The 21465-nt window shown below is 41.8% G+C and overlaps 4 protein-coding genes across 11 annotated transcripts in view; all 4 read left to right on the plus strand.

Moving 5' to 3' along the window:
- Nucleotides 1-1293, plus strand: part of wipf2a (WAS/WASL interacting protein family, member 2a) — a 10726-nt gene extending 9433 nt beyond the window's left edge. For all 3 annotated transcript variants that reach the window (XM_034536105.1, XM_034536122.1, XM_034536114.1), the window contains one exon: nucleotides 1-1293. This exon is cut by the window's left edge and continues 453 nt beyond it. The gene's annotated coding sequence lies outside the window, so the exon portion shown is untranslated.
- Nucleotides 1294-2139: 846 nt separating this feature from the next.
- On the plus strand, nucleotides 2140-7500 carry LOC117733095 (sodium channel subunit beta-4-like). 4 transcript variants are annotated; one of them, XM_034536485.1, is made up of 6 exons: nucleotides 4340-4625; nucleotides 5227-5592; nucleotides 5912-6001; nucleotides 6242-6343; nucleotides 6973-7057; nucleotides 7117-7500. In XM_034536485.1, the coding sequence occupies exons 1-6, from the start codon at nucleotides 4577-4579 to the stop codon at nucleotides 7118-7120; spliced, it is 696 nt and encodes a 231-aa protein (XP_034392376.1). In that variant the 5' UTR covers nucleotides 4340-4576; the 3' UTR covers nucleotides 7121-7500. The 4 variants fall into 4 exon arrangements, 3 of the variants coding, with proteins under 3 accessions (XP_034392367.1, XP_034392357.1, XP_034392376.1); XM_034536476.1 differs by lacking the exon at nucleotides 4340-4625 and adding an exon at nucleotides 2140-2264 and having other exon boundaries at nucleotides 6973-7500; XR_004609690.1 differs by lacking the exon at nucleotides 4340-4625 and adding an exon at nucleotides 3472-3604 and having other exon boundaries at nucleotides 6973-7500.
- A 3383-nt stretch (nucleotides 7501-10883) lies between these two features.
- On the plus strand, nucleotides 10884-14000 carry LOC117732708 (E3 ubiquitin-protein ligase TRIM21-like). Of its 2 annotated transcripts, none has more exons than XM_034535821.1 (2): nucleotides 10884-11043; nucleotides 12265-14000. In XM_034535821.1, exons 1-2 carry the CDS (start codon nucleotides 10944-10946, stop codon nucleotides 13911-13913), a joined length of 1749 nt encoding a protein of 582 aa, XP_034391712.1. In that variant the 5' UTR covers nucleotides 10884-10943; the 3' UTR covers nucleotides 13914-14000. The 2 variants fall into 2 exon arrangements, with proteins under 2 accessions (XP_034391712.1, XP_034391722.1); XM_034535831.1 differs by lacking the exon at nucleotides 10884-11043 and adding an exon at nucleotides 11569-11683.
- On the plus strand, nucleotides 11581-20675 carry lgsn (lengsin, lens protein with glutamine synthetase domain). Of its 2 annotated transcripts, none has more exons than XM_034535658.1 (4): nucleotides 11581-11683; nucleotides 17577-18249; nucleotides 19075-19241; nucleotides 19331-20675. In XM_034535658.1, exons 2-4 carry the CDS (start codon nucleotides 17610-17612, stop codon nucleotides 20522-20524), a joined length of 2001 nt encoding a protein of 666 aa, XP_034391549.1. In that variant the 5' UTR covers nucleotides 11581-11683; nucleotides 17577-17609; the 3' UTR covers nucleotides 20525-20675. The 2 variants fall into 2 exon arrangements, with proteins under 2 accessions (XP_034391549.1, XP_034391541.1); XM_034535650.1 differs by lacking the exon at nucleotides 11581-11683 and adding an exon at nucleotides 17154-17423.
- Nucleotides 20676-21465: the final 790 nt, after the last annotated feature.

Consider the following 21465-nt stretch of genomic DNA (forward strand, 5'->3'; position numbering starts at 1 on the left):
ATGATGCCGTGAGTGGGGGGGCGGGCGTAATTATGGCTTTTTGTTGTTTGTTTATATTTTGTCTTTAAATAGCCATTCCAGGAGTGCCAGGTGTGTGTGTGTGTGTGTGTGTGTGTGTGTCAGTGTGCCAAAAACTGGACTGAGTCAAATGAACCTCACGTTTTCTAGACTAACGTAATTGAGATGTTCTCCGCGTTATGACAGACGGCCAGTCGTTTATTTGTTTATTCTTTACACTTCCTGTTTTGATACTTTCCTTTTTATTCGGGGGGTGGTTTGTATTTTCATTTTCAGGCAGCGTTGCACGGATGCTTATTTATGCGCACACACACACACACACACACACACACACACACACACTACGAGGCTTCATCCCTAATTTGTTCCCCGGTGTGTTCGACCAACTGTAGCTCACATATCACATCTTCCTCCAAACACACAACACTTTAAGTTATTACTTGTTTACTGGACCGTAAGACACGCGTGACTCTCCGAGTTTACGGGATCGTTCCTCAGCGTCCTGTCCGGGGAACTCTGCTCCGACTGAGGACGGCGTGACGTTTGAGTGCTCCGCGAGAAGCCGTTCGTACCGATTGTAGTTGGTAGCAGCTAACCCAAAAAAATATATTAAAAAAAATAAAGGACCACTTAAGTGCCACAGAACCGTTTGAGCAGATGGAGGTTCTTTTACTTTTCTCCAAGCTTGACTTTAAAACACTAATTATGTCATATTCAAACTAGGATGTGATGCAGCGCCCCCTGCTGGTCTTTGCCTTACACTAATCTGTTGTCACGCATCGGTACACTTTTTTTTTTTTTTTTTTTTTTTTTTTTTTAGGGTGTAAAAGATGACGACGACAAGGTAAATAAGAAACAGGTTTATTTGAAAAAAAAAAAAATGCAATACACATTGTATATTTACATTAAAGAATATGGTAATCATAGTTATTGATCTATTTTTTATGTTGTAAAAAGCTTGTAATATAGGAAAGAGAAATGATTATAACGGCGTTCCCGTCGCTGAGCGGATGTGAGGTTTTTAACCAACATTATTTTTTTTTTTGGGGGGGGGGGTGGATCCCGTTTCTATTAAAAAATAAATCCATTTATTCGGGTGCTGTAATGCGGGTGGGCGGAGGGATGTTTTGCTCACCTTGTCACACAGGTGACCCTCCTGTTCTCACTCTGTCCACTCGGAGCCGAACCCCCCTCTGCTCGTGTCATGTTAATCAACCATGTTTTTTATCATTTGGAATAATTTCAAATAAATATGGGGGGAAAAAGGGTACCGGATTGTTGTGTTGTGTTGTTTTGTTTTCCTCTTCTTCCTGTGTTTTAATACTTTTACTTTTAGGTCAAAGAGGCTACTTTTAGATTGTACTAGACTTGTGTAGCTATAACTTGTCTGCATTATTATTATTATTATTATAATAATGATGACGGGGCGCTAACATAAGTAGTATGTTAAGAATGTAATCTATATTTTTGTGTGACATCAGGCTGAGGGCATTTTGGAAATCAGTTTCAAAATACATATTCAAACATTAAAATGTCTAAATATTTGATCACTTACCACCTGATTATTTACGGTCTTTTTGGACCTTTTCAACAGCAACAGTTGAATAAGTAATTTATCAAATGTGGGATTAAATGCACACATGGTTAGTTTATGAATGTGAATGTGTTTTATGAGCTCATATCTGTTATGTTGTTGTTTTATTAATCTAAAATCTAGTGGTGGTAAAAGTACAATATTTGCTTCAAATGTAGTGGAGTAGAAGTATAAAGTACCAGAAAATGGGAAGAATAAAGGTCATATTCCTTGGTTTTGAAGCCTAAATGTACTTAATTATAAAATGTTAATACATTGTAAATGACACTGTCAAGCTAATGGGAAGAAAAAGGAAGTCCAACATTATAGCTTTTGGTATTATTTTTTTTTTTTGTATTACTATTTTTAAGTGAATTGCATTTTAGTTGTTTTTTTTCAGTTTTAAACGTCTCTAGTTCCGTTATAATGACAGAATCTAAACAGACTGTGGGAATAACTCGTATATATAACTTCATGCCACCAAAAAGTACCTTTTTAAAACTCGACCAATGAGATCCACCGGAAACCAACACCTTTGTGAAACCAACTTCCGGTCTTAACGTGTTGCTTTCAGGGTGTGGACACCGACCGTCGGACATCACAGCACTTCTCTTCTCTGAGTTCATCGTGGAGCTGATACTTTTAGTTCTCATGAGTATTTTTCTGGTCTCTGGTAAGTTTATATTATTGTTCTCTGAGTCTCTTTTGTTTTAAAAATCTTCACTGGTGAACAAAACAATAAGAATTCAAAAGAATTTAAAATTATATTGTGTTTGAGATGTTTTGTCACTTTTATTCACAATATTTTACAGACGGCGAAGAGCTGAGGAAGTTTATATTAAGAGACATTTAATTCCTTGTATTTGTAAATATACTTATACAATAAAAGTTCTGATGATCTTATTGCCAACAACACAAAGTCTTCATTTTAAGGGTAGAGAGTAACACGGAGGAAACTTTCTTTGATGTAATACTGTTTAATATCTGTGCTCGGTTTACTTTTACACTTTAAACTTACTTTTAAATTATAATTATAATTATTATACATCATTCCCTTATGTCAATGTTACGTCACGTGACAACTGTCCGTCTTATTCTGGAGGTGGAGCCACTGGATATTAGGTTGCTAGGACACGGTATATACGGGAGCGATTGACAGCGCTGGTCTCTGACGTTTTGGTGCGAGCTTTTAGTCCCGCCCCTCCTCCGCTGTGATTGGCTGCTGGGCGAATCTGCTAAAAAACGATGCAGTAATGTTTTTTATTTTATTTTTATGAGCTCGTATCTTTTATAAATGTAAAATCTAGTGGAGTGAAAAGTACAATGTTTTCTTCAAATGTAGTGGAGTAGAAGTATAAAGTACCAGAAAATGGGAAAAATAAAGTACAAGTTCCTCAAAATTAGACTTAAGTACAGTACTCTGTAGCCTAAATGTACTTAATTATGAATTAAATAAATTGTAATTGTAACTGTCAAGCTAAGAAAAATAATAATTTACTTTAAAATAAATGACAAATTTAAATACGAAAAATAATGTAATTCCCTTTTACTTATTTATATTTTATTACTAATAATGTTATTCCCTTTTATAAAAACAAGTCGTATTTATATTTTCCTATTTTTTATTTCCTTTTTTTTTTAATTATTATTTTATTATCGTAGTGTTTTTTGTTTTTGTTTACTTTTATCAAGTGAAATTAATTTGTGTTGCAGTGAAACCTCTAACTGTTAATATTTAAAGTGTCTCTAGTTCCGTTAAAATGACCAAACAAACTTAACAGACTTTAAACTTTATTCCGCCAAAAAAAAACATTTTAAAAACTCCCGCGCCGCCTCGGCCAATGAGGAAACGCCAAATTCGCGGGAAATGATTGAAGGGAGGAGCTAAAGGAGACCGCACTTCCGGTTTCAACTGTTGCTTTCAGCATGTGGACGACACTCAAAGTCTCTCAGCTAAAAACTTTCATCTTTATTATAATAAAAGCAAAGCGCAGCAGGGTTTGACTGAACTATGTAAGTATAACTTATTAACTATGTTACTTAGTTGAGATTGTTTATTTATTTTAAATAGATGTGCGTTATAAAGATGTGTGTGTGTGTGTATATATATATATTACATTATAATAATGCAGAACTAAAATATATACAGGCAGTCACCAGTTTTATAAGTTTTAATACAGAAGTCCTGCATTTAAAATGCACGTTGTCTATTTTGCACTGCTGTTAAACTGTATTGCATTATTTAGGGTTCTTATTATTTTGTCCACCTGCTCTGATATAAATGTAGTTTAAAAAAACCCTCCAACATTACTGAGTTTTTAATCGGCACATACTTTATTTGATCGATAAAGAACACCAAAGAAAAGGTTATTGATTTATTAATATATTGCTCCAGACTCCTTTTTAGAAAACCTCTAATTGTGCTGCAACATGGGTCTAAAAGTCTGACCCGCTCAGTCCTGGTTCTGGTTTTCCCGTGACCCCCTTCCCTCCGGTTTGGGGCTCCTAGCGGGGACCAGGCGGAGCAGCGTTGCTCCCGGCCGGAGGGGGAGACGCTGCCGCCGGGCAGTGAGTTCTTCTCCGGACCGGGGTGTGTTCACGGCGGGCGGGTCTCTGCTGGAGGCCCCGCTGGAGCCAAATCTCAGACTTCACGCTGATGGCCTCGTTTCATTTATATATATATTTTAAATTTTTCATAACTTATTCAAATTTGACTTTAATTAATTATCACAACTGAAAATTAGACCAATCAATGTGACGCTACTTCCTCATAAAACCGTAAAGACTCAAAACCTTTTAAATATACTTCTCATACTAATGAACACACTAAAGACAGAGATCACGTGTTCCGGAACATTCCACGGTGCTGCGCGGGAGCGCGCCCGGTGAGTCAAGCGGGAGCGCGCATATCTTTGGCGCGCGAGGTTTTAAAGCTGGAAGTAAAGCGGAAGCTCGTTTTTCAGAAAGCGCAGCGTGGATTTAACAATGTTCGTGACACCGATAACTTTACTATGTCTTCTTCCCTTCGTGGCCGGTAAGTTTACATCGACGTTGTTGTTGTTGTTGTTGTTGTTGTCGTCGTCGTTGTTTCGGGCTCGTCTCCGTCGCCAGTCGTGCTTATTCGCGTCGCCGCGTTCAGCCTCACTTCGGTCTCGTCGGCTCCATTGAACCCTTTTAACGGAAGTTCGACATTAATAAACACGCTAATTTAATAATAATTTCAGCTCGTTTGGTTTCGATATTAACTTTCTGGAGCTTTTAGCCTCATTTTAGTGCGTTGAGGCGGTCGAGCTTCACCCCACTTATTCCCCAACTTGTCACCGTGGTGTTCATGTTCAATAAAGCCTCATGAATCAATACATAATAATATAAATAGTTTATATATTTAATTGTATTACATTGTGGCAGCTGTTTGTGTTATTGTCTCCCAGCTGGAAGACGTGCTTTACTGAACACACACTGAGTATTTACACCAGTTGTACTGTTGTTCATAATCATAGCTGCATAGTAAATTAATCACGTAGGTAATCATGAGGCAAAGAGTCCAAACGTGACCAAAACAAATGCACTGAATTGTCCTTCAGAGGCGTTTTAAAGCTGAAGGAAAGTTGTTGTTGTTGTTGTTTTCTCCTCAGGAGCGTCTCGTGCCGTTTGCCCGGATTCCCCGATAGTGGCGGCAGAAGGAAGCGCCGTCACTCTGCCGTGTCACCTGGAGCCCCAGGTGAACGTCCAGAGCCGCACGGTGGACTGGAGGAGGCTGGACAGCTGTGTGCAGGTCCTCCCCGGGCGGGTCCTCCCCGGGCTGGTCCACGGTTATCGATACCGGAAGCAGAACCTGAACGACCAGCGCGTTGAGTTCAGGAACAGGACGACGCTCCACGGAGACCTGAGCAGAGGGAACCTGTCGCTGCTCATCTCCTCGGTGACTCCGAAGGACTCTGGATCGTACAGGTGCTTCGTCTCCAAGCCGGACCACGTCTGCTGCGTCAACCTCACTGTTGGTGAGCACGGTCGAGATGAGGAAATATAATAAAACAAATCACACTCGAAGATTTATTTGCGTTAAAAAAGATGCTCAGCGTGGATTTTTAATTGAATGTAAACGCAGAAGCAGAAGACGTGATGTTTATTCATCTGTCTGGTGGAGATGCTGCTGAGCTTTAGGTGGTGTAGATGGTGGAAACATGTTTCTTTAACCAGGTGTTCCTCTCTGAGCCCAGGTAGATGTAAACAACCAGCTTCATCTGATTACTGAGAGATATCTGATCCGGTGTGTTCAAGGTCCTCAGAACGTTGTTGTGTCTTTTATCTTTTGTTAAGAACCCAGAGACCAAGAGGACCGGACAACGAGACCTGGTTCCAGCTCCGCTGTCGCTCCAGTGGAAGAGGAACCAGACGCAGAAGATCGAGGTAAATGTGTTTTAAAAACACGTCTTTAGAAAAGTTCCAATCTCTTTTTTTAAATTTATGTTGACAGCGTCTTTGAACACAACATAATCTTACAGAGTTGTGTCTGAATGTTGTTGTTGTTGTTGTTTTCTTTAAATGGTCGAGGAGTTCGCTGTAAATGAATCATCAGAATGAAGAACCACGTTTAATAAGAAACCTGCTTCACCTTCTCATCCGGCTCTTCTCGTGATTTTCCTTCAGATGCTGCAAAGAACTCGACTGTGTGGATCGTCGTCGTCGTCGTCGTTGTTGTTGTTGCTCTTTTTGTTGTTGCTCTTCTTCTGAGGAATCGTAAAACAATCAGTAAGTTACAAACTTCTCAAACCTGAGCAGACTTCACAACTTCAACAGCTTTAAAACCTTTTTATACCGTAAATAAACTGCGTTACGACACTATTACGTGTCATAGATAATAAAATATTATTTTATAGCACTTTATGGAAAAGAAAATGACGACAAACATATTTATATTCAGACTAAAACTTCAATAATGTCAAGACAATTAATACATTATTAATTAATTATTAATCTAACGCATTATTTACGTATTTGCCGTATTTCACAGTTTAGTCTGTAACAATATTCCTGGTAAACAATCCAGTTCTTCAGTTTTTCTCCTTTTTAAAACAAATAAATAAAACGTGCGCGTCAACAAAAAGCTGAACCTCTTAATTAATTAATTAAATCTTTAATATTTGCCCGTTTTTAAGCTTTGAGGAGACATTGCGTCATACTTGTACGTTTCAGATGAGTCGAGGCTCCTGGTCTCATTTCAGATATCTGACTCGGGATCAGTTCCCCCAAAGAGTCCTCCTTCTAAACGTCTCACGGAGTTTCATTTCAGCTGTTTGAGGTCCAGAGAGACCAAAAATATGATTTCATATTTCACGATGACAGAAGATCTTTCCTGAGTGGTTTCTATGTTTTCACAGAGAAGATGTTCAGATGGACGAGGACGAGGACGCCCGGCGTTGGAATGGTAACCATGACGACCCGACAAACGGAGGCGCATGGAGAGCGTCCCGTCGAGGCCGGAGAGCCGTTGGTCGCTGACGAGAACCGCTTATCCGGTTGATTTAAGGACCGTTTTATTGATCTGCATTTTAATTTACCCCCCAAAAATATACGCCGACAGCCTCTTCAGACGTCGGAGAGAGAGGAGCGCCTTCTAGTCTGCTGATTTTAAACGTATTTAATTTGAGATTATTTATTCTACTTGAAATACCATTTGAAGAAGTGGACTTGCCCAGGTGCATGATGGGAAAACCGCCTGGCCTGTCGCCGGATCAAAGAGCTGATTGGCTCCCGGCTTTTAAAACAAAATCCACGTTTTTGTCAAAACAAAAAGGATTTTCTGTGAAATCATCATATTTAACACGACCATGTTGTGCAATGAAGGTTTAATTGTAAAAAAAAAAAAAAAAAAAAGGCAACGTTGTTACAGTATTCTTTCATAAAAAGTATGAAAAGCTAATAATTATGCGGCTAATTGGGGCTCGAGAACCTTTTGCCTGAGTTTCCGACTTGAAGGCCCGAGAACAATGAGTTGCAGGAGGAGCCCCGGCTCCTGGTTCTCCCCATTTAGCAACGTTAGCATCGTTAGCTGTGAGGCGCCGACTCGCCGTGTGTGTGTGCGTGTGTGTGTGTGTGTGTGTGTGTGCGCGTGTGTGTGTGTGTGTGTGTGTGTGTGTGTGTGTGTGTGTGTGTGTGTGATAAGTCGTTCGCAGAATGGAATTGATTTTTGTCTCGTGATGTTTTATTTCCTTTGTTTTGTCATTATTTCCTGTCTCTTTGTAGTTTATTGTAGCGTGAGTAACTTCATGACAGTTCCAGTCGCTGATAGACGCTGCAGCACTTCTCTCTGAATGTTTTGGCCAACGAGCTGAGTGGATGTGAGCTTCTTACCAACATTTTGGGGATCCTGTTTCTATTAAATCCATAAGTCGGGTGCTGTAATGCAGGTGGAGGATTTAAACACTAAACGGTGTAACGGTGTTTGCTCACCTGGTCACACAGGTGAGCCTCCTGTTCTCCCTTTGTCCACTAAGAGCAGAACCCCTGTGCTCATGTCAATCAAATAAATATATACTGTATATACACATATGATGTCCTGTATTTTTTTTTTTCTGCTCTTATTTCTGTGATTTAATGATTTATTCATGGTGGTGAAAATAATTCACAAATCCTGTATTGAAGTAAACGTGTCAACAGCACGATTAAAAACACACCTCGGTGTTCTGCATCAAACATTTAATACAAAGAGACTACGGCAAGAAAATGTGATCAAGAAGCGTTTAACACATTGTGTACTAATCATTATTGATTCTCCTAAAACAACGCAGTCAAAAGCGTTTGTGCAGAAATGTTTAGATTACATCTGGTCAATAAAATAAAAGGATGAAACTTCCTACGATAACATATTTACTATTATTCCTTTTCATAAGAGTTGATCTCTTCTGTCATCTCTACGCTGCAATGAGGCTTTAACCTGCTGTTAAAGAGTGATGATGATCAAGGAGGAACACAAGGAAAGCACCAATCAGACTTCATATTAATACATTTTAATTTAAAACAGTAATGAATAGCAGTACAAAAATACACACCCAATGAATTAAGTTTTTAACATAGTGAAGAAAAAAAAAACGGAGCAAAGTTTAACTACTTTTGCTACCATATGATATATATAGATATTTATATATATAGATATTTTGTTGGCAATATTTCATCGTCATTGCTCAATACATTTCTGATGCTGAAAAGTTTGCAGAGGTTTATTAATAAGATAAAGGATGCAATGCTTGAATAAGTCACGCGTTTGAAACAATATGTCATATAGTTAGGAAGCCTTCTGAACCAATGTTGTTGAGTAATTATGGTAATAACACAAAGACAGAACAGCCATTGATCTGTGGCTCCTGTCCATCCTGTGGTGTGGTGGTTAGCTAACGTTAAGTTAGCTAACCACCACACCATCGTTAGCCACACCAACGTTAGCTAACGTTAAGTTATATCAAATGAAACAATGAGTGTAGTAGACAGATCGCGAGTGAGTTAGTGAGCTGAGGAACTTAGCTAATGTTAAGTTAGCTAACGTTAAGTTACAGCTAACGTTAAGTTAGCTAACCACCACACCATCGTTGGCCACACCAACGTTAGCTAATGTTAAGTTAGCTAACGTTAAGTTAGCTAACCACCTCACCATCGTTGGCCACACCGTTAGCTAACGTTAAGTTATATCAAATGAGACAATGAGTGTAGTAGACAGATCGCGAGTGAGTTAGTGAGCTGAGGAACTTAGCTAATGTTAAGTTAGCTAACCACCACACCATCGTTGGCCACACCAACGTTAGCTAATGTTAAGTTATATAAGTTCCTCAGCTCACTAACTCACTCGCGATCTGTCTACTACACTCATTGTCTCATTTGATTTACAATAGCTTATCAGTTTATTCTACCTAAGTTATGTTACGCTACCTTTATGTTTATGCTACCTAAGTTATGTTATGCTACCTTTGTTTATGCTACCTAAGTTATGTTATGCTACCTAAGTTATGTTATGCTACCTTTATGTTATGCTACATTTATGTTTATGCTACCTAAGTTATGTTTATGCTACCTAAGTTATGTTATTCTACCTTTATGTTATGCTACATTTATGTTTATGCTACCTAAGTTATGTTTATGCTACCTAAGTTATGTTATGCTACCTTTATGTTTATGCTACCTAAGTTATGTTATGCTACCTTTATGTTAATGCTACCTAAGTTATGTTATGCTACCTAAGTTATGTTATGCTACCTTTGTTTATGCTACCTAAGTTATGTTATGCTACCTAAGTTATGTTATGCTACCTTTATGTTATGCTACATTTATGTTTATGCTACCTAAGTTATGTTTATGCTACCTAAGTTATGTTATTCTACCTTTATGTTATGCTACATTTATGTTTATGCTACCTAAGTTATGTTTATGCTACCTAAGTTATGTTTATGCTACCTAAGTTATGTTATGCTACCTTTATGTTTATGCTACCTAAGTTATGTTATGCTACCTTTATGTTAATGCTACCTAAGTTATGTTTATGCTACCTAAGTTATGTTATGCTACCTTTATGTTATGCTACATTTATGTTTATGCTACCTAAGTTATGTTATGCTACCTTTATGTTTATGTTACCTAAGTTATGTTTATGCTACCTAAGTTATGTTATGCTACCTTTATGTTTATGCTACCTAAGTTATGTTATGCTACCTAAGTTAAATAAAACCCTTTCTGTTAACTACTACTTGTGTGTATGCCCCTTTGTTGTCATGGCCGTGTGGTCCGGTTCGTGGGGGCTCGTCCGTCCAAATTTAAGTTGTTTGAGGCTGTATTTGTTACATATAAATTATGGTTTTGTCTGACACACGATGTTTCTGAGGGATACATTTTGGAGCAGCAGTGGGTACATTGCCCTCTAGTGGTGTCTGCTGAGCTCTCAGTCAGCACCGGACAAGAATCTGAGTGAATTTGAACTAATACTGATACAACTTGATGACTCACAGAAAGTTCATCAAAAATTCTGCATCAACCATTTTGTTACAATTTAGTTGGCGCGACAGAAAAGGTTTGAGAACCACTGATGTAAGCTGAGCTGTGGGCCGACACTGAGATTGTTGCAGAGCTGCATTGGACTGTAAAGAGACACAAACATATTTATTATTATTTATTATGTGGGACTGACTTCTTCTGGTGGCTGCAGGAAAAGGAAGATAAAAAGACATAATAGTTTCCCTGCAGAGATTAAACTGCCACATGTCTGTAACTCCAGTAAAGTCTCAACCTGGAGGAGGAAACACGACCTCCCAAACAGAGCTGCCGGAAGGGGCGGGGCTATGACGTCACACTCCTGAAGTGAAACTTAATGTTTGTTGAGCGACAGTCGAGACGAGTCTCTGTGTTTCTGTCCAAAGAAATATTAACTCTGCTCGTCGGGGTTTTCTCAACAGCTGACCCACAAACTGGTGAGTGACAGCTGATGATATTTACTGTGTTTCAATAACTGGTGTCAACTCAAAACTCTCATCAAACAGGAAGTTACACTCTTTTTATTTCATTACGACACGAGGTCAGATGGCCTCAAGTGAAGACTGACGAGGAGTAAAGTCAAATGAAAGATGATTAATGATTAATTATGTTTTTAGTGACTCTTTGACTTATTATTATTCAAAGCCTGTTGTTGCTCATTCATTTGTGGAAGGTTTAATGTTCCAAGTAGTTTATTTAAGAGTCACTTTTATGTATTTCTGATGTATATAGTAATTTGTAATAATTGGTAAATATGGCATTAATCTCCTTGGAGTTAAAACAATGGAGGCAAAAAGCCAGACTCCTCTGTGAGTCACAGGGAGGTAAAGGTGAGGTTTTCACCCACAGAGCTGCAGGTAAGAGGCGGAGCCACAAGGAAGAGGCGGAGCCACACTGAAGAGGCGGAGCCACACTGAAAGAGAGCCTCTACGTCACACTCCGGAAACGAAACTTAAGTTGGTCAGAGTGGCAGAAACACTGCAGTCGAGACAAGTCTCTGCTTTTCTCTCAGAGACAATTCAAAGTGACGTCATCAGGTGTTTGTCAACAACACAACGGAGTCTCTTCCAAACACTGGTGAGTACATCTGATCATATTTACACCTTTAATAACCAGGATGAACACAACACTTTACCTTTACTCAGGCAGGAAGTTCCTCTCTTATCACTTCATACCTGATGAATTATTAACAATATAACTATGGCCGTCTGTCCAAAGTCCCACTACACAGAAACTCACTTTAACAGCTTTAAACTGTCTCAGGAGGACTTTAGTAACTAGGAACTGAATCTGTGGTTTTAAGTTCAGTCTCACTCCGACTTTCCTGCTTTTGTTACTGTTCATGGATCACTTCCTCTATTTCCTCTAGTGGTTTCACAATAAGAGATTTCTACCAGGCTTTTATTGTGAAGCCGCAGGAGGAAATGTGATGTGTTTGTCATCACGTCAGCAGCTTTGTTGTCAGTGCTGTTCTTTAACTCACATTGGACTCATTCTGTGCTGCTTTGCAAGAGGAGCAAGGTTGAGTCTGTCGGCACCACTTTGATCTGGGTTGTTTACTCAAAAGTTAAAAAGATATAAAAAGAATCACACGTTTCCTTTTTTAAACAAATAATTAAACAATTTATTATTATTATTTTCCTCCACAATGGGTGTAGATATGGCTGCTGCCAGCAATCTGCTGTCTGAAGATCAGTTCCTGTGCTCCGTCTGCCTGGATGTGTTCACTGATCCAGTCAGCACACCATGTGGACACAACTTCTGCAAGAAGTGCATCAATGATTACTGGGATACCAACAACCAGAACATGTGTCCGATGTGTAAAAAGGTTTTCATCTCCAGACCTGAGCTGCTCGTCAACACCTTGTTCTCTGAGATGGTTTCTCAGTTCAGACAGTCGGCTCAACAGAAAGCCAGCAGCAGCAGCTCAGAGCAACAAGAGTCCAAACCAGGAGAAGTTCCCTGTGACGTCTGCACTGGAACCAAACTGAAGGCCCTGAAGTCCTGCCTGGTGTGTCTGGAGTCCTACTGTGAGACTCACCTGGAGCGTCACCTGACAAGACCAGGCCTGAAGAGACATCAGCTGATGGACCCTGTGGAGAACCTGGAAGACAGGATGTGTACGAAGCACGATAAACCTCTGGAGCTGTTCTGTAGGACCGACCAGACGTGTGTCTGCATGCTCTGCACTGTGGTAGACCACAAGATGCACAATGTTGTTCCTCTGAAAGAAGAATATGAAGGAAAGAAGGTCAAGCTGGAGAAGACAGAGGCTGAACTTCAGGAGATGATCCAGAAGAGACGACTGAAGATTCAGGAGGTCAAACACAAAGTGGAGCTCAGTGAGGAAGATGCAGACAGAGAGAAAGCAGAAGGTGTTCAGGTCTTCACTCATCTGAAGGAGTCTGTTGAGAGAAAACTGAACGAGCTCATCAATACGATAGAAGAGAAGCAGAGAACAACAAAGAAACAGGCTGAAGACTCCATCAGAGAGCTGGAACAGGAAATCTCTGAGCTGATGAAGAGAAGCACTGAGGTGGAGAAGCTCTCCCTCTCTGAAGACCACCTCCACCTGCTCCAGAGTGTCCAGGCCCTAAACATCCACCATCCACCACCCACCAAGGACTGGTCTGAGGTCAGTGTTCCTCCAGCATCATATGAGGGGACTGTGGTGAGAGCTGTGTCTCAGCTGGAGGAGACTCTCAGTAAAAAGATGAAGAAGCTGGTTAAAGCTGAGATGAAGAGGGTCCAGAAGTTTGCAGTGGATGTGACTCTTGATCCTAAAACAGCTCATCCTCAACTCATACTGTCTGCTGACGGGAAACAAGTGAAACATGATGATGAGTGGGGGATTCTCCCAAACAACCCAGAGAGATTTTCTAAATGTGCTTGTGTCTTAGCAAAGCAGAATTTCTCTTCAGGCAGATTTTACTTTGAGGTTCAAGTTAAAGAAAAGACTAATTGGTTTTTAGGAGTGACCAGAGAGTCGATCAACAGGAAGGGACTAATCACACCGAGACCTCAGAATGGTAACTGGACCATATGTTTAACAAATAGAAATGAGTATCAAGCTCTTGATGACCCTCCAGTTGTTCTCTCCCTGAAGTCTGGTCCTCAGAAGGTGGGGGTGTTTGTGGACTATGAGGAGGGTCTGGTCTCCTTCTATGACGTAGAAGCTGCAGCTCTCATCTTCTCCTTTACTGGCTGCTCCTTCAAGGATAAACTCCTCCCATTCTTAGGTCCTGGTTTTAATGATGGTGGTAAAAACTCTTCACCTCTGATCATCTCTCCTGTTGGAGTAAACTAATCACTCTCTTTGTTTATTGTAATGATTTTATTCATAGACGAGAATAAATGTACATATTTTGTGTGAATATGATGCAGTTTAACTTTACATCTTATTTCATACAGAGTCTGTTTACTGTGGTGATTGATTTACACGTCATCAAGACACTTTATTAAATGTATCCCGTTACATATGAACACATTGATCTCTTAAACTCTGCATCATGACACATTATATGGAGAATATTAATTTAAACCTTTGTTAAATCCACATGTTTGTATTTCCACTTCCAGAAGAAAGTTCCTTCTTTAAAGACACAAAATACAAGAAGCTGAAGTTTGACTTTGACTAAATCAGCTAAACAAATAATATGTGATGTTCAGCCACAGAAAACATATAAAGCTTAATTTAAGAGCGAGGCCCAATACATGTTTATAGTGTTTACAGAATACAGTACGTGTTATTGTGTTATTAGAGTTGTAGGTTTAGGATTTATTAATAGGCTTGAGTCAAAGATGGCTGCTACTGCCTCGAGGGATGTGAGTATTAATATGACTTGGAGGAGTTGATTCATTGAGGCTGACATGACTTCAGGTTTCAGTAAGACACAATAAATCAATGTGATTGTCTGATATTAAATCATTCACTAATACAGCTTCAGATGACAGAGATCTAATATTTAGGAGTCCACAGTTAATGTTGTGATGGCTCTTGGATTGAATTGGTGCGCCTAAAGTGACACTTTCACATTCAAGCCTGCAGTGTAGACACGACCACATACAGGACATGGTATCTGTCAATCGTCAGTTCCATCTACGACCCGTTAGGATTCATGTCACCATTCACCTTGCTACCAAAACTGCTGTTGCAAGAAACGTGTAGAACAAAACATGTCCACAGATGACCCTATTCCACAGACATTCTCACAACAATGGACAGGAATGGCTGCTGGACCTGGAGAAGGAACTTAAAGTGGACCGCTGCATCAAACCAAAGGACTTCAGAGGACCCATACATGTACAACCGTGGCTATGGCACGGTGTCCTATTTAAGGTTGGAGCGCCAGTATAAAAACGGACATCCTGCATTCATGTTAGACATTAAAACGGACAACAATTCCTCGCCTTGAACGAGCTGCAGGAACGACAAAAGTGGACAAAGCCGCAAAGAAGTTTAGTATCCGGGGACGTGATCATTGTCATGGATCCAACTGCTCCTCGTGGATCATGGGAAGAGTGACCAAGACAAAAAAGGACTTGTACGTGTACTACAGTTAAAGACAACGACAGGACCGTTGGAGCGGCCAATATATATATATATATATATATATATATATACATAACATTGTATCACGCGTTGATAACACCTGACAAAGAAAGAAGGAACGAAATCAGACTTGTTTTGTTTTCATGACTCCTTTTTTGATTAATGTAATTGTGCAGACCTTCCCAATTAGGGGCCGGTGTGTAGGAGCCATTCGTCATGTCTGTGTATTATATGTTTGAATGTGGAGCTTACCTCAGGTTGACCACAGGGGGGCAGTGTGTATCAGTGTGGCAGGTAGTTTATATATGGGGCACAGGTGCAACCGACAGATGTAACGATGCACATGTAACCGCAAACAAGACACACCAGAGGGAGACCGGGAAACTAATAGATATCAAGTTGTATTGTCAGTTGTGAACTGTAATTAAACGGGAACATCACCCAAAGAGACGAACGGCCTGGGATCTCTTTGTGAAAGCGAGTAAGGAACAGGATCTTCTCCCCCAGCCGAGTGGGGGGGTACGGGGGTGGCTAGTCAAACTTTGCAGAGAGACGGTTCACATAATGGATTATGATTTGAAGTTCACGATGATGATGAGAAGTTTAAATCGTTCAGCTGCATCATTCCAACAAGAAAATCATCTTGAAAGGGCTTTTCTTTTTTAGGCAAACCTGAAACTTTTCATTTGTGCTGTGTGCCATCTTCATTTCCTCTTAACCAGGAACATATATCGTGGATATTAACACAATTGAACACATCTCGCCTTTTATTTGAACACCAAAATGATTCAAATCGACTTTGTGGTTGCAGAGATACACCCTTAAAAATAAGTCTGTTTGTAAAAGGTTAACACACAGATGTGTTATCGATCTTCTCTTCAAACACTTGGCGTGAACGGTTCCATTAATGCTGCGTTCGTATCATATCTGTTTATTGGGAGACAGATAGGAGACGGATTCATCTTCACCAGATCTTCCAGATGGTAGGAGATATGGACTCCCAGATATTTAAAGCCATAGAGAGACAATTTAAATGGAGATCTTATGCTGTTATCTGGGTCTCTACTGCCTCCAAGTGGTAGGTCAGTAGATTTACCCAACTTATAAATGTATTACCCAGAGAAGGGACACTAGCTCTAGAGTGAGCCATTCGCCTTTTACGTGATCTGAAGGTACGGGTGCGTTCAGGGACTACTGATAAGCCCCGACATTAGGACTCTTTCATGTTTTGGGGTTAGTGAACGAGGAGGATGGTCCACTCAGTAGAAATCTACAGACAGACCATGCGGCTTTAAGAGAGATTGTATAACATATATTCTTTCACCATTTATACTTTTTATTTCATTGAATTTCTATATTGTCTGTTTTTTGTTTTGTTTTCATGTTTTACATAAACATCTTTCAATGGCTGTTCTGTCTTTGTGTTATTACCATAATTACTCAATAACATTGGTTCAGAAGGCTTCATAACTATATGACATATTGTTTTAAACGGTGACTTCAAGCATTGAATCCTTTATCTTATTCATAAATCTCTGCCCCATCAAGCAAACTCTGATATTTTTATATCAACAGAAATATATTGAGCAATGACAATGACATTAGTAGGAACCAACTAGTGCTTTAGCATCCTTTTTTTAGGAACTCTTTTTTAAAGATGAACTCATACCTGCAGTCTGTTATATTGGCCTTATTATTAAATAAACCTGTGATACTGCTCTTAATGACCCCCTGACCTTTTGATAACCCTTTTGTTTTAATGGTCATTCTGGAGGGCCGTTGAACATACATAATTAAAATAATATACATATTTTTCTTCAAGAACTTCACCGTGTAGATTCAACCTTTCTGACGAAGACTGCGTAATCTGATATAAAGCTCCAGAACAGCTTTCATTGTCCGGTCCTCGGTTTCATCTCTCTGGAATAAATACTTTTGCATCCCACGTTTTTCTTTCTGGAAGCCGCTGAGCTCTGCAGTTTCGCTCTGCGACGACACAAAAGCAAAACCCCCCTGAATTGTGCTCGCCGGGGCGGCCAATGAGCTCGGAGCGGCGGTGGTGGCTCCGTGTCCGCCGGCAGGCCGGCCGGGGGGGCCAGTTTACAGCCGGACTCCTGTGGGTGTCAGGAGAATTTTCCAATCCGTCACTCATTGTACCAATTGTCTATAAAGATTCCTGTGCGGGTGCGTCTCTGCCTTCAGGGCTATTGAATTACAAACCACAGCCCATGAAACAAAGAGATGAACGACGACGAAGATTTCAAGGTAACCACTCGGCGTCTAACTTTCTCTTTTGTCTTTCAAGCACAAAAGAATGTGAATGGATACCTTTGGCTTCAGATACGTGATTCCTCTTTACCACCATTTTCTTTCATTCTTCGTTTTCCTTTGTTGTTGTTGTTGTTGTTGTTGTTCCAGGGTAGAAGCAAAGACCAAATAGACGGCACAGGGATGAGCCTGCAGGGCAACGGGAAGGGCGTGAGGGTGACGGGGAAAAACGTAGCTCGGGTGGACTGGGGCAGCAGGAGAGGAGGTCCGTCCATCGTCCACTCTCCCACCCGCACCCCTTTGCCAACAGACGTCGCCCCCACTGTGATCTCCATCGGGCCCCTGCCTCGCAGGGCCCCGGAGCCGATGGAGGACCCCGGGACGGACAAACCGGCCGCTGGGGGGGATTGGACCACGAAGGCGTCCCGCGTGGATTCAGGCGTCAACCGGCAGACCATGGAGGAGCTGAAGACCCTGCTGAGGGACAGTCCTCTGCTCAGCATCCAGGGACGAGACGACGGGAAGCCGGGGAGTCCTTACACATACCTGCATGGAGGTGGAGGAGGTGGTGGTGGTGGTGGTGGTGGTGGTGGTGGGAGGCCCGACGCACGACTGGGCGACGGGAACCCCAACAGGATGTTCAGCACCTTCAAACCCCAGTGTGACGCTTCCGGAAGGGGGCCCCGGTCCAGAGACGGCTCGTCCGCCGTGGATTCATCCAGCTCCGTCAGGTCCGACTACAACACAAATAGTCGGCCCGGAGTTCGGGACAACGCGCATGCGACCGCCGGCTCCTGGGGAGAGACCGGAGCTCCTCGTACAGGTCGGTGACGCTCCGGATCGAATACTTAAAGTCTCGTTTGAAACACATCTCCTCTTACAAAGTTAAAGGGGAGCCGATGGAGATGCTGAGCTTCAGTTGTGTGAGGGGGAAGTCTCTTCTCCATCTTTGTCTCATTCCGGTTCTGGTTTTTGAGTTGGACCTGGACTCAGTTATTGATGGAAATGTACTTTATTTTAATTTTACTCGTGTACTTTTTAACTGATTTGTCAGAGTTAACTTGATCTGCGGCTGAAGGATTGGAACTTCTTTTCATCCCTAAGAGACTCCTTGATCTTTAGTTGTACTATTTTGAGTTTATTTTTAGTGCCCAACGGACACACTGGGTGTTTGGGGCCGATACTGATGTAGATATTTGGCAATTAAAAAAAATTAATCTAATAACAGTGTGTTGGGCACTAGTAAATTGTTTACTTTACATTAATAATCTTTGTATGTATTATTAACTTAACTAACCAGAGCAAGACATTTAACATGACAGCTCGTCAGTGGTGACACTGGTTCTACATCTTCTCAAAACCCAGTTTGTTATTGGTCGACATAGACACGGATACTAGTATATATATTTTATATATATACATTATATATATATATATACATTTTATGTATATATAAAATGTATATATATATATTATATATATTATCTGCGCTAATTAAATATCAGCTCTTGATCCACTGAAGCTTTGACTTTTAGAAATACGAAAGGTTAACATGGATTTATGTAGGTTATTTATTTTTTTGGGATGGACTCTGCAAAGGTTATCGAACGCTTTCTGCAGATATTTCCCAAAAACTCTCCTTCCTCAGATAACGGACGCGAGACCGTCGAGATCTTCGGGAACCAGAAGTTCATCGCAGCCATGGAGCAGATCAAGCAGCAGATCACCAGAGAAAACGTCAACTTTGTCCGCTTTGAGGCCACCGACCTCCACGGGGTGTCCCGGTCCAAGATGGTGCCCGTCCGCTTCTTCCACGTAATCAGCTGACCTGTCTGTCTGCCTGTCTGCCTGTCCCTTCTTTTAACATTCTTATCAAGGCTTTAATATGGGCGTTGCGTCCACAGGAGAAAGCGGTGTATGGGGTACCGATGCCGAGAAGCTATTTGGAGCTGACCCTGAGCCCTCAGAGCAACGAAGTGGACAATGCCAACGCCGCCAACTTCAGCAGCGACGTCCTTCTGATCCCCGACCTTTCGACCTTCAGGGTCTTACCCTGGGCCGAGCAGACGGCCCGGGTCATCTGCGACCCCTGCGCGGTGACGGGGATCCCCCTCCGCACTTCGCCTCGCCTCATCGCCAAGCAGCTCCTGGGCCAGCTTCAAAGCCTCGGCTTCTCGCTGTACTCGTCCTTCACCTACGAGTGCTGCGTCCTCGGGGCGCCGGACCGGATCGGACCGAAGACCCTCCTGTTCCCGGCCACCACCCTGCTCGGCAACCACGACCTGCCCTTCTTCCAGCAGCTGGTGGACGGCATGTACTGCATGGGCGCGGACGTAGACAGCATCGCGTCCGCCAGCGGGCCCGGCCAGATGGAGATCAACCTGAGGCCCGAGTTCGGCATCGCCGCCGCGGACAGCGCCTTCACCTTCCGCACCGGCATCAAGGAGATGGCCCGTAAGCACAGCTACATCGCCAGCTTCTTCACCGACGACGGGCTGTACAACGCCGGGGTGCTCTCGCACAGCTTGTGGGACGCCAACGGGCGGCGAAGCCTCTTTCTCGGCGGGGAGAAAGCCGGCGAGCTGTCCGAGATCGGCAGGAAATGGCTGGCGGGGCTCCTCGCCCACTCCGCGGCCCTGAGCTGCCTGATGGCGCCCGGCCTGAGCTGCCGGAGCCACATGGCCAAGACCATCAAGGACCCCAAGCGGATGCTGTACGCCACGTGCGGCTGCAACGACAACAGCAGCTCCTTCAACGTCAAGTGTCACGGCGGCCGGGAGACGCACATCGACAACAAGCTGGGCTCGGCCATGGCCAACCCTTACATCGTGCTGGGGGCCACCGTGGCCGCGGGACTGGACGGCATCCGGCGAAACCTGAACCTGGACGGCGGCCCGAGCAAATCCCCGGGTCAGCAGAGGGACTTCGCCGTTCCCGTGAAGCTCGACGACGCCCTGGAGGCGCTGGGGGAGGATCACGTGATCCGCGGCGCCCTCGGGGAGCCGTTCATTCAGTATTTCATCGCCATGAAAAAGTTTGAGATCGAAACCCAAGAGCTGGACGACGAGAGGAACAAGTGTCTGGAGTATTTCATCTAGAAACCCGTTTGTGAAACGGCGAAAACACGCAAATAAAAGCATGAAAACCAGCTTGAATAGCTTTTTATTTTATATATTATGTCAATACTTTATTACGATAAGATAAGATAATTCTTTTGCGGGATTATTATCATATCATAATTATTTCAGAATTGTACACCCTCAATGTGAAGTTTTGTTGTTCTAATATATATATATATATATATATATATATATATATATATATACAATTTAATTAAAGAATAATACTGATGCAGCTGCTGTCTGAAGTATTACATTATTAACCAATACAATATGTGTTCTTGAGTAAGCTACAATATGCTGTTACACTCATGCTCAGAAATGTGTCTCTCCATCTTTAATCTCGTCATTGTTTTTACTTCCTGCCGTTTAATGATAATTACACCCTCTTGCGGCCGCTAGTTACATCTTATTGCATTCAAGCGTTCACAAAAAGAAAAGGACACGAGAAATAAAAAATAAAAAGCATGCGTGCTGTGTGTGTTTATTTACAAACAGTTCAGACTTGGCGTTGCTCAGACACGGCACACATTTATTTTTAACGCGGGCCTAGAGTCCGTTTGTTAAAAATGACAATATCGTTCATCAGAAATATAACGGGGACAAAATGATTCATCCTGAGATAAACTGCTGTTTTATTCTTGACCTTGAAACTTCAATATTGTGTTGACTGACCCCTAGTGGTGACATGCAGGTAATCCCCCTTGTAACAACCACGTCATATGAGAATGAAGGCGAGTGCCTGCTTCATGTCCGAGTAACAGTCATTAATCATGAGTCGAAACTAATACCTTATTGAAAGTGAAACCCTTACTGACATATTGTACGTCAAAATCGTCAAAAGATGAGAAAATGCACAACGTTGAGCCGCGCTACAAAACCCATATTTCACAAATGAGACAAATTACATGAAAAGACCA

Source organism: Cyclopterus lumpus, chromosome 1 (genome assembly GCF_009769545.1).
Source record: "Cyclopterus lumpus isolate fCycLum1 chromosome 1, fCycLum1.pri, whole genome shotgun sequence".
NCBI lineage: Eukaryota > Metazoa > Chordata > Actinopteri > Perciformes > Cyclopteridae > Cyclopterus > Cyclopterus lumpus.

Excerpts from the sequence above, each read along its gene's own strand:
- LOC117733095 (XM_034536466.1), top strand. The coding sequence starts at position 4,577 with ATGTTCGTGACACCGATAACTTTACTATGTCTTCTTCCCTTCGTGGCC. Across the intron at positions 4,626-5,226 it reads TCTTCTTCCCTTCGTGGCCG|GAGCGTCTCGTGCCGTTTGC; the intron begins GTAAGTTTACAT and ends TTTTCTCCTCAG. Across the intron at positions 6,344-6,972 it reads GAGGAATCGTAAAACAATCA|AGAAGATGTTCAGATGGACG; the intron begins GTAAGTTACAAA and ends ATGTTTTCACAG.
- LOC117732708 (XM_034535821.1), top strand. The coding sequence starts at position 10,944 with ATGTTTGTTGAGCGACAGTCGAGACGAGTCTCTGTGTTTCTGTCCAAA. Across the intron at positions 11,044-12,264 it reads AACAGCTGACCCACAAACTG|ATATGGCTGCTGCCAGCAAT; the intron begins GTGAGTGACAGC and ends CAATGGGTGTAG.
- lgsn (XM_034535650.1), top strand. The coding sequence starts at position 17,400 with ATGAACGACGACGAAGATTTCAAG. Across the intron at positions 17,424-17,576 it reads ACGACGACGAAGATTTCAAG|GGTAGAAGCAAAGACCAAAT; the intron begins GTAACCACTCGG and ends TTGTTGTTCCAG. Across the intron at positions 19,242-19,330 it reads TGCCCGTCCGCTTCTTCCAC|GAGAAAGCGGTGTATGGGGT; the intron begins GTAATCAGCTGA and ends TTGCGTCCACAG.